This window comes from Ctenocephalides felis, unplaced genomic scaffold (assembly GCF_003426905.1).
Source record: "Ctenocephalides felis isolate EL2017-DRISC unplaced genomic scaffold, ASM342690v1 CF-g0.4_SCAFFOLD_01886, whole genome shotgun sequence".
NCBI classification, from domain to species: Eukaryota; Metazoa; Arthropoda; class Insecta; order Siphonaptera; family Pulicidae; genus Ctenocephalides; species Ctenocephalides felis.
Window position 1 is genome coordinate 70,820,398 of NW_020538040.1, and position 11,343 is coordinate 70,831,740.

Sequence of the window (11,343 nt, forward strand, 5' to 3'; positions counted from 1 at the left end):
TTTTACTTTGTAGCGGATACATAATTCAAATTTATGAAGATATCAACAATTAAAAGTATTTAAATTAGCTCTCTGAACACTTTGAATTCTCTTCTGATGCTGTAAAAAATATAAATAATAAAAAAGATATAATTTCAAGTTAGTATTGACGTTTCTTTGACATTTTTGATATGCTTGCGCAAATACTTGAGCTGTCTGTGCGCACTGTGAAAATACGCTTGAGGTACGCTTGGTTGTGCATTCATTCACTTGCACATGTATACAGTGTTTCTCAAGCCATTGCGACAAATAAGAATTTCAACTACAAACCCGCCTAGTTTGAACCACGTTCGAACACACTAAAGCCCTCGTAAAGGCATTAACGATTGTAAACATTAAGGGATTATGTATGTATATATTATTGAATATATATTCTTGAAATGAATATTTGCTGCCAAATATATATATATATATATATATATATATATATATATACATACATATATATATATATATATATATATATATATATATACAAAAAACTTTTTAGCAGGCATCCATCAAGATAATAGAAAGAAACTAAGATATGTTTCTTAAATTAAATTTAATAGCTCCATACGTTTTAAGTTTCTAATTTGACTCTTCTTCAGTTGAAACAAAACTACAAAAAGTGGCAAAAGAGAAATATTTAAATTTAACATAAGATAAATCTAATATAAAATATATAGTGTAAGAATGAAATGAAATAAAATGTAGAAAACTTACCACACAAGTAATAAACACAAACAAAAACAAGTCAAAACGTCATATCTCGAAGAATGAAATACGAATGCAGTGGAAATAGCAAACATAATCTTCTTTTATCTATAATAGCAAATGTCAACATTTATAAAATTTTAAAGCCCGTAAGTTTTTCTTTCTAATAAGTAAGATTTTTGTTTCTTGTTTTATCAGCATATTTATCACTACCTGAAAAAATTAATACATATTTTTGAATATTTTTTTAACTCATCTTCAGTGCGAATATGTATATATAAATAATTTTAAAAATTACAACATTCACAAACACAAATAAAAGAAATCCGTTCCATTAACATTGTGAAAAAAATATTGTTTTAAAAATATAAACTAAATATGAAGAACAATACTTAGATTGTTATTATTTATTGTAGTAATATAACACTTATATTGCTTGATTTTACTTATTCGGGCCAATTCTGCTGTAAAATAGACCAATGTTTTGGCAAGGCTATATTACGCTGCGTTTTTCATATAAAATGGTCAAAATGCTATGTGGTTGCTGTGCAGTCAGGCATTTTAGATTTAAAACTTAATCTAGGAAACGCACAAACGTCAAAATAAATCTGAACATGAATGCATCCTTCTGATATGTCATAATAACATATGACTGAAGTTACATTTTATGTATAAAACTCCTGATCGCACAGCAAATACATATTATTTTGATAGTTTTGAGTATAATTTTATAAGAAAAACGCAGCGTAACATAGCCTTGACAAAACATTAGTTTATTTTGCGGGAGAATTGGCCCGTTAGTTTAATATAATGTCACGTTTAACCTGAAAACAGAAATTTATATGTAAAATAATGATACTAATAAAATGCACATTTTGTAAAATAGTTTTATCAAAAATTATAAATTATTACAATTATTTTACTTACTTTTACTACTATATACATACATTAACATCTAAATAAATACCAAGTTAAAACATAAATCGCATTTTAAAATCATAAACTTAATTTTTGTATTGGCTTATATCTAAGGACGACCAAAAGTAATAATTTATATTATTTGTATTTATATTTACAGTCTTGCATTAGTAAATATGTATTTACCTTCATGTGCTGTTTATTTTTGCCTGCAAAACTAATTTACTTAATTATTCATGAAAATTAACAACTTTCAGCATCTAATAAAGTATGAAATTAATGCATAGTGTATATGCAACTTAGCAAATGTTGATCTTATAATTTTATCTATACAAGGTTTTATGACCAATAATATAAATTTAAAATATCAGCGAAATCGTGCATAATTATATATATATATATATATATATATATATATACATATATATATATATATATATATATATTGAATACTGTTGAATAGTTATTGCGTTTTCCATTTGTAAAATTTGCATTAATGGCATTTACTTCAGGTAGATCATGAATTGATTCCAGGCGATGATTCTTCGAAATCATTAGAAAAATGCTATGAAGGCAGCGGCAGGGCTAGGCGAAGGCAACTATTGCGAACGCAGATATTAAACATCAAAGCATTCGAAATGTACTGATGATAAATCTGCACATTAGCTAAAAACATAAAATATTTGACTCTTTAAGTTAAGTATCTTATGAAAAATTGTCCATGTTTCCCAATGATTCATGTCTAGTCATAGAGATATTTTAAAAATTCAATAACTTGTCTAAATGTAGACATATTAAAAACCGTGTATATTTATGAGAGATGAGAGATTAGATTTATTTCAGAGTAAGTGAAGTCGATTGCTTTTATTTATGAACTCTGTTAAAACATAATACTCGAAAAAACTATGTGATTTTTTAATTCAACTAGAAAATCTTTTTTGCGCTGATTGATTACTGATTATACTGTCCTGTATAATTATCAAATTAGAGGGCTATTTGTAATGGGGGTAAGTATTAACATGCGTTTTTCAATAAGATCTTTAATGATATTGAAATTCATTTTTCAAATGTAATATGAAATTGTTCATCATAAAACTTCGGTTTGCATTGTTATTATTGACTAATTTCAAATTTTATATATGTTATTCCTTTTCAAATTTATCAATCTTTGATAATGTATAACAATTTTTGTGATTGCTAAATTCACATCTGGAATAAGTTGAAACAACATATGACTGAAGTTATATTTTATGTATAAAACTCCTAATCGCATAAGCAATTACATGCCATTTGGGGCTAGTTGTAACATACAAGAATTATATACAGATTAAAGTGAAGAAGATTAAATGGCCCGTATAGTCTGTAAGATGTGGGCATATGAAAATTGTGTTATATGTAACTTGTGTTATATCTTTTATTTGTATTATAATAACAATTGCAGTTACGTTGATTTACGATAAAAAGTTATATTTACTTAGAAAGAATTCAATTTTTTCAAAAGTAAGTGAAAAATAAATTATCAGAGGTATTATAGTTATTTTTTGTCGTTACTATTTTACTTTTTCTAGCAAATTATTAAATATGAAATAATGAACAATAGTTGTGGAATTATTTCTATCTGATTCGGTAAAGAAATTGTTACAGCAACTATCTACAGTTTTTCGTAAAAATATACTCAGTAGATCTATTAATTAAAAAAAAACTGGTACAACCAGCCCCTAGACCTAGCTTCGGTCGACAAGGCCATTTAATAGCAAATACATCAAAATGTTATAAACTTTAATTAAGAAAGATTTATACCGTATCTCGTAATAATGAAAACGTATTTACATTTAAGAAAGAAATATATATTTTTAGTACTTTAGTATTTAGAACAGTCGTTCTGACCCTTCGGAGAGTGTATGGTAAATACTGGTAATGTTAAAGTTAATCGCAAAATTAAATTTGTGGCAACCACTACGCTTCAAATGCCTTATAATGGCATCACAATTTGAGTCTATAATGTTAAAACAATAAACTCACATTCGTTTCATTCTCAAGCGCCCGTACGAAGTCCTGTAGATATATAATTTTTAATAAGTAATCCTAAACCAGGCGATTGTAAGTATTGCTTGTTTTTCCTTATTCCACTAATAATATCGGCTGCCACATCAGCCCGCGTAAAATGCTTCCATTTGGTTTTTCCTACGGTTTGCTCAGCCACTGCTCGTACTCGAGTCAGACGAACCTGAATATGTAATGCTTTCAAAATATCACAATAAAATTACTGTGTTAAGTTTGAAATTAGATAAAAAATAATGTAAATGTCAGCAGCATATAGAAAATTGATGTGCTAGAATTGCAATGCATATGTTAGAAAAATGTCAAACAGATGAGAAACGAAGCTGATAAGGTTGGATTAGTGACCGCAATAAATAGACGCGGGAATGATTGTATCCAGTTTCTATTTTTGAAGCATTCATGTTAATAGCATGAACTGGAAGTTCAGCAATAAATCATACATTTACACACCTGACAATCTGTACGGCGCAATTCCCTTAGTAGCGCCTCCGCTAATTGTTCACCGTCGGGTCGCCTCGCTATTCTGCCAGCCTCAGGTTCTTGAATAGGATAGGCAGACAGCGTGACTAGATGTCCGCTGTCGCGAGATAACATCAGCGGCAAAAACGCCAAAGCTAACTGTAACATTACCTTTTTAATTGATGATTAAAGGATAACAATGACGACATTCGACAAAAAACTACATTTAGTAAACGCATTGTGCCAAAAAAGCAACTGTTACTAGTACGGAATGTGCGTTATATGATTTTTCTAGCGCATGGTGAATGCAAGTCCTGCAGCTTCAGAGTTACGGCGGAAAAGGAGCTGAAGTCAGTCATTTCAGGGTATTCGAGATAAACATATTGAAATATTAAAATTAGTATAGTGTTTTGATACCATATATTCCTTTTTTGAATTCAACGTCAGTAAAAAAGAATTTTCAAAATAGTATACCTTTTACTATCCTTTATAAGTATATCTTTTAAGGGGACGTTTATGTGATTTTTACAAGCATGTTTTAAACTGCCCCCTCTCTCTTTGTGATACTTGTTGATATTTAAAATTAACCCCCCTCTACTCTACCAAAACCCACGTGTACTTTTAGCACCTACAAACAAACGAAATTTTTTCAAAAAAAAATGCACGCGATATTTTAATAGAGACTCTCTGCCCCTTATAATATTTCGTAAATTTTTATCAAACATCTTTATCTTTTAACAACTTTTAACTTTATCAATATTTAGTCTGAGCAAGGGTTGTTTTCGCATTTTAACTGCAAAGGTTAATATGTGTTTAGTTATTTATACTAATTCACATTCTAAAAAAGCTTGAGAATTGCTGGCATATACAACATATTGCAATTATTTGTCACGTACAATTTCTTAATTTAATCTTCTTTCCAAGACTGGTAGTTTTATGCACACAACATGAATAACTATCCATAAACACTTGAATTGCTGATAAATTTTATTATATAACGATATGTGCCGAGTTATTTTTCGCCATTTCCATAAATATCTTAGATTTATATATAAAAATTGCAGAACGTCATTAAAAGAAACATCCGTCATAACAAAAATATCAATAAATGTTTCATAATTGAATTTAAATCACTCTAATTATTTTAAGTTATACTTTTGCTAAGATAATTATTATATAACATACACCTCATTCACCATATTTCACGGATAATTAAATTGCTAGGCGATAATTTGAATAAAATATACAATCAACAATAAATGATAATTTATGCAGAAACCTAAGAAATAAAAAAGAGATGTAACTCGCACATTGTTCCGTACTATTAATTATAATGGTATGAACATTAATGAAATATATTATCACACATTATTAATATATACTAAAAATAAATGTTAAAATTCTTCATTCGCGCAAAACAAATTACGCGCAAAACAAGATACTTTTCAGTATTGTGAATAACGTTTTATCGAATCGATAACTCAAAAATTAAAATAAAGGATAGTTTTATGATTGAGTCAAAACTTTGTTTTATGGGAAAAATATTTCAACAAATATAATCGAAATGAACCAAGTGAATTACAGAAAAATATTTTCACGACTCCATAAAAATGAATGACTTTTACTATGAACTACTTATATCATCTCATACAATTCTTAGGCTGATGTAGTGCTTTCCATGTATGTAACCTTCAAAATAAAAAAAAATACAAATTCTGAATAGCATATTCACAGTACTATTCAGGAACCTCTTGAATGATTCTGAAAACATACTTACACTAAAATGTGACATAAGGTCCTTATTAATAGAATCTATGGTTGCTGCTGCACTTTCTGTTCCATGAGATGAATTTTGTATTAATCCTTCCCCAATGATCAGAAAATCTACACGTTCATATTTTTGGGTTATTTGTGCACAGAGCTGATTTGCGTTAAATGCCTCCTTGGACCATACAAAACTGCTTGTACTCGGATCACCGCCTGCAACATGTTTCTCGCCATATACTATAATTTTACGATACTAATTGCAAAATATGTACACAAAAGATGGAAAATCAAAAGTGAGTATTAAATTATCAATTGATATCACTATTGCCCACCTTAATGAATAATATAAAGCTATAAAGAGCACTTTTGGTTTGTATAATAATATTTGCCAATTTAAGTATACGATACAAAATGAAACAATATATAGGGGAAGTACGGACAAAATGACATGGTGTCTTGTTTTTTAGCGATATTTATTTAATGACATTATAACCAGTTTCATAGTTATACTATTGAATCATTAACTATCAATAACATAGTCGTTTAATTAAGTAGGAACTATATGTAATAACATATTTATTAAGCAAAAAAACAACTAAGTAAAAATATTATTTTGCCCATATTGTACGGACAAAATGGAATATAAGGTAAGGACATACTGAGATACTAATGATCAAAAATAAAGCATTTGGTCCTCTTTAGAAAATTGGTACATGACGCATGATACCAAAAGGAACAAACCATACATCGTAACATTCGTAACCGACCTTTGCCGGGTTTAGAACTGGAAAAGAAGTCTTTATAATAAATGTCTCTACTTTTTACCGGTGGATCCTTTAGACAGTTTTTAGAATTTATCAATTTTATTTTTTATTGAACTCGAATGAACTACCCTATAGTTCTTGCAAAATTGTACCATGTTGTCATAGACCTCATAATACATATGTATTTTCTTTATGTTTCCTAAATATACCTAATGAACGGATATCAGCAGCGAGCGCGTCGGCGCATGCTGCTGAATTGTCGACGCAGGCGACCAGGCAGCGGTGCCGGACGGACAGCTCGGTCGCCAAGGTCGCGACCAGCGGATGAGAACAGTTCGTTACCTGCAATTAAAACATTTAGTTAATTCAATTAATTGAACAACAATCAATTTGAACAATACAATATGATATAGTAATACTTTGCTTAACACGAGGTATACGAGTACATCGCATCAAAGTAGAGCGTAATGCGAAACGCTAAACAAAGCTATCTTTAAATGGAAATATTGGGATTAGGGAAAAATAGCTAGGAAATTGGTTAGGTATTAATTTTAAAAAGTATGTTTTTTTTTTAATAAAAATTAAACATACCATTTATTTCTTAAAGTCCAATTTAATACCTTGCAAGAATAACAACGAAATATAAACTAGTGGTGTAAGGCATAGTGCCTTAAGGCAAATTGCTGATACTTTCCGTACCGTAACAAAATGATCGAGGAATATTAAATGTTTTCATATAGATTTTTATAAATATTGTAATATTGTATAATATTTATAAGAATTATATAAACTGAATTATTTTCAATACACAAAAAAATTGAAAAACTAATGGGGCATGGCATCGTGCCTTAAGGCACATTGCTGGAACTTCCCGTACTAATAATTATTTTCTTTTTTTTGAACAAAACATTTTCGAAAAAAAACTTTAAAAAAATTAGATTTTTGAGAAACTATACAACTTTGACAAAAATTTACCTTTTTTGAAAAAAAGACTTTTTGAAACAAAATGTTTTCTTTATTTTGAAATATTTTGGAAATTCTGAACTTTTTTTCAAAGCAATCGTACTGCTTTGACAGCATAGAGACAAAATATCAAAGCGCGTAAGCGCCGCGTTGCCGTCTAACGGATAAACATTGGTACGGAACCGATAGGAATGTAAACAAAATTTATACTTACTGTTAAAATCTCTATAAAATATCAGATAATTTGATGTGCATATGTCTAATGACCATTTTTGACCGCCAAATGGCTTTTTTTTACTTTTTTCACTAGATCTCCGAAACCGATAGAACTGCCTTCATAAAAATTTAATCAGTTCTTCATCTTGGCAATACAAGTAAAACGTTTTTTGTTACCGTTTGTGGCACTTTATGCCCCGTATCTTTGAAACGGCTATACCTGCCTATGCCAAAAACTAATCAGCACGTCTCCTTATTTAGAGCAATCGATTGTTTTTTGAATAATTGAAATCGCTTGATCCGTGTTCCCGAAATCGTCGACGAAAATTTGTATCCGCACACACATCCGCATACATCCATTTTTTTCTAACAATAAGTTATGCTAAAATGTTTAGAAGGTTTTGAAACGTAAAGATATATAAAAATTTTCATTTTCGATTTTTTGCGATTACTATAATTTACCCTACGGGAAGTTAAAAACTAGTAGTGCATGGCATCGTGCTTTAAGGCAAATTACTGGAACTTTCCGACCCAAAAATTATTTAAAAAAAAAAACGTAAAATTTTTTTAAAACTTTAAATAAATTAAATTTTTGAGATAAACAAAACCCATACAAAAAAACATACATTGTACGTATTGAAATCTCTATAAAATATCCGATAATTTGATGTGCATATGTCTAATGATCATTTGTAGCGTTTTTTTTTACTTTTTTTTATCAGCCTTTCCAAAAATTTAATCAGTTCTTCCTTTCGTCAATACAAATAAAATATTTTCTGAATCATTCAAATCGGATGCTCTGTTTTCTCAAAAACTGAATTGCAATTTTCGACATTTTTCACCCCGTATTCTCGAAACGGTTGGACCGGCCTTTATCTAAAACTAATCAGCGCGTCTCCCCATCAGTAGGAATCGAATATTGTTTAAACAATTCAGTTCGGTTGATTTCAAAATCGTCGATAAAAAATTGGATCCGCACACACACACACATACATCAATTTTTTCTAACAAGAAGAACCCGCGCATTGCTCGTCTCGGATTTTGATGAAATTTGGCACAGTTGTAGATTTTATGCCCAAACTGACCATGGTAAATCATTAGAGGCCTATGAAAAGCGGTTTAATTATAAAAGGTATGCCAAAATGCTGACAATGTATCAGAACCTGCAACAGAAAAGATTTTGTTTTCCAGTGAATGCGAAAATCTTTTTATCTAGCATCAATATTGATATATACAAAATTATATATAACTCTATTCATGATAATAAGATCAATTTATAAATTCTATTTATGATTAATAATTAATATATAATTATGATTAATAATTAATAGTTTATCAACACACAAAATGTAAATAAAATTATGTGAATATGTAAATGGCTTAATCGAAAGATCCATAGTCACTTAAAATAAATAAATAAAAAAGAGTGTGCTATACTAATTCAATACTATTTATTTGTTCGATTGAAAACAATAAACCCCATACCTACTGTAATTGAGTCTGCGAAAAATCTAATTCATTATTGTTATAGAAGAGTATATTCGAATTCCCAGCAAACTTATCTTAAGGAACGATTTCGAGTAGAAATTGGACATTTTTCGTTATAATATTTATACTTTGCATACGAGTATACTTACAAATACTGTAAATGAAACAGAAATATTATTAGATACGGTAACTTTTGAAATAGAGAATTATTTCTACCGTTATTACCGTGTATAAAATGCCGACAGATCTATTGCATGTAATAAGTAGTATACTTATGATAAATTACACATAAACAATTGTTCATGTGCAATGACGTTTAACATTTAGAGAGCTTTTACATATGAACGGCAATAAGCAAATTGTTAGTATTATTTCAATAATAAACAAAAGCTTCAGTCATTTCATAAAGCAATACAAGCCATTAGCAAGACTTTTAGTCCTTTTTCTTTATTTAATAAAAGAAATATACAGGACAGATTGTTCGGAGATAAAAATGTAAAGTGATCATAAGCGCATTATTTTGAAATTGTAGCAAAGACAATAGTACTGAATATGTAAATTTAAAATAATTTAAATAATTTAAAACATATAAGTATTTTAAATTGTCATCAGCCAATATTTACAGTTTGACAATGGTAACTTTACAAATAATTTAAAACAATCGTTAATTTTATATTTTGTTCAATAATTATACTTGAGTTGGCATAGGTAAAAAAATAGGGTTTAAAAGTCTGCGGGTAAAAAGCTCCACGACCAATATCTCAAAAACAAGTAAAATTAAGAATTTTTTAACAACAATATTTGAAAGTAGAAGGCAAAATATATGTAATCAGCCATCGACTTAAATCAGACAGCAAAAATTTTTTGTTTGTTGTTAGCTTTTTTGGTTGTAATCACTGTTGTTTAATAAAAACTAAGTATACATCATTTAATTGTTTCAGAAGATGTATTTTTATTTTTTATGTTAGATTCGATAAATGTTTTTATGTAACTTTGATAAAAGCTTACATGTGGGTGGGGTGAAAAGGGCCAATTAAACCTATACCCGGGCAAAGAAGTAAACAATAAAAAACAATTTTCCAGAAAATATGTTGAATTAATAGTTATTCTAATTCTGTTGATTACTATTTCTGACAAAATACCAGATCAAGGTTATATACATTGTTATCTTTGTAAAAAATGTGTCCATGAAATTTATACTTTGTATAGGTTAAATATTGTATATTGTATTTTGTAAAATCTCTTTAAAATTAAAATTGAAACATTGGATCTGTTTGCCACCTGACTGCCCTATTTTACTCTGCCTTTGGGATAAAAAGCACCAGGTGAAATTTTCTTGAAAAATAAGAAAAAAACATATTTCTAAAATGAGTTAGCAGCGAATTTTACTGAACATAGTATTGTAGTTGTTTATTTAGTACGTATTATGTGATGTGCTGTATTTTAGCATACCCTACTGTAATTTACTAATTGATAGAAATTCTAAATAAACATTTTGATTATATTTCTAAGTATCACATTGGGCAATTTGAAAAGTATGAAGAGATAATTTATTAATTTTGGGGTAGGATTTTCTTTTAATATTTGGTCATTTCATGCATTTTTAACTTAATATTATATTTTAAATTCAAAATTGATGTTATTAATGTGGTTCTTAATAAATCGAGCCAATTTTGAAGAAAACTTAATGTCTGTGCAGATAATACTAAAATGCTGCAAAAACCGTAATGTTCCGTTATTAGTTTTTCTACAAGATACAACTAATTACGCAATTATAATTGACCTATTGAAAAGAAAATGCCATGCAAGTAATATATAATATATTATGGGAAAAAATATTCAAATAGCTTTGGAAGAATTAACAAATACCACAACAACTTTTCCTTCAAGCGACTTCTGGGCGGTGGGAAGCAGATACCTCAGAACAACTCTTAGCGCCAGCAGCGCCGCAAGCAGACCTGCGGCGAACAGC

The 11,343-nt window shown here is 29.0% G+C and overlaps 1 protein-coding gene across 1 annotated transcript in view; it reads right to left on the reverse strand.

Annotated features, from left to right (window-relative positions):
- LOC113375290 overlaps window positions 1-10,077 on the reverse strand; it is a 49,455-nt gene extending 39,378 nt beyond the window's left edge. Inside the window, exons 1-5 of the mRNA XM_026615230.1 lie at window positions 10,066-10,077; window positions 6,914-7,046; window positions 5,951-6,177; window positions 4,165-4,332; window positions 3,703-3,880 (exon numbers count right to left, since the gene is read on the reverse strand). Coding sequence (XP_026471015.1) covers window positions 3,703-3,880; window positions 4,165-4,332; window positions 5,951-6,177; window positions 6,914-7,046; window positions 10,066-10,077 — 718 coding nt within the window. The remainder of the gene's footprint in view (window positions 1-3,702; window positions 3,881-4,164; window positions 4,333-5,950; window positions 6,178-6,913; window positions 7,047-10,065) is intronic.
- Between the last annotated feature and the right edge of the window lie 1,266 nt (window positions 10,078-11,343).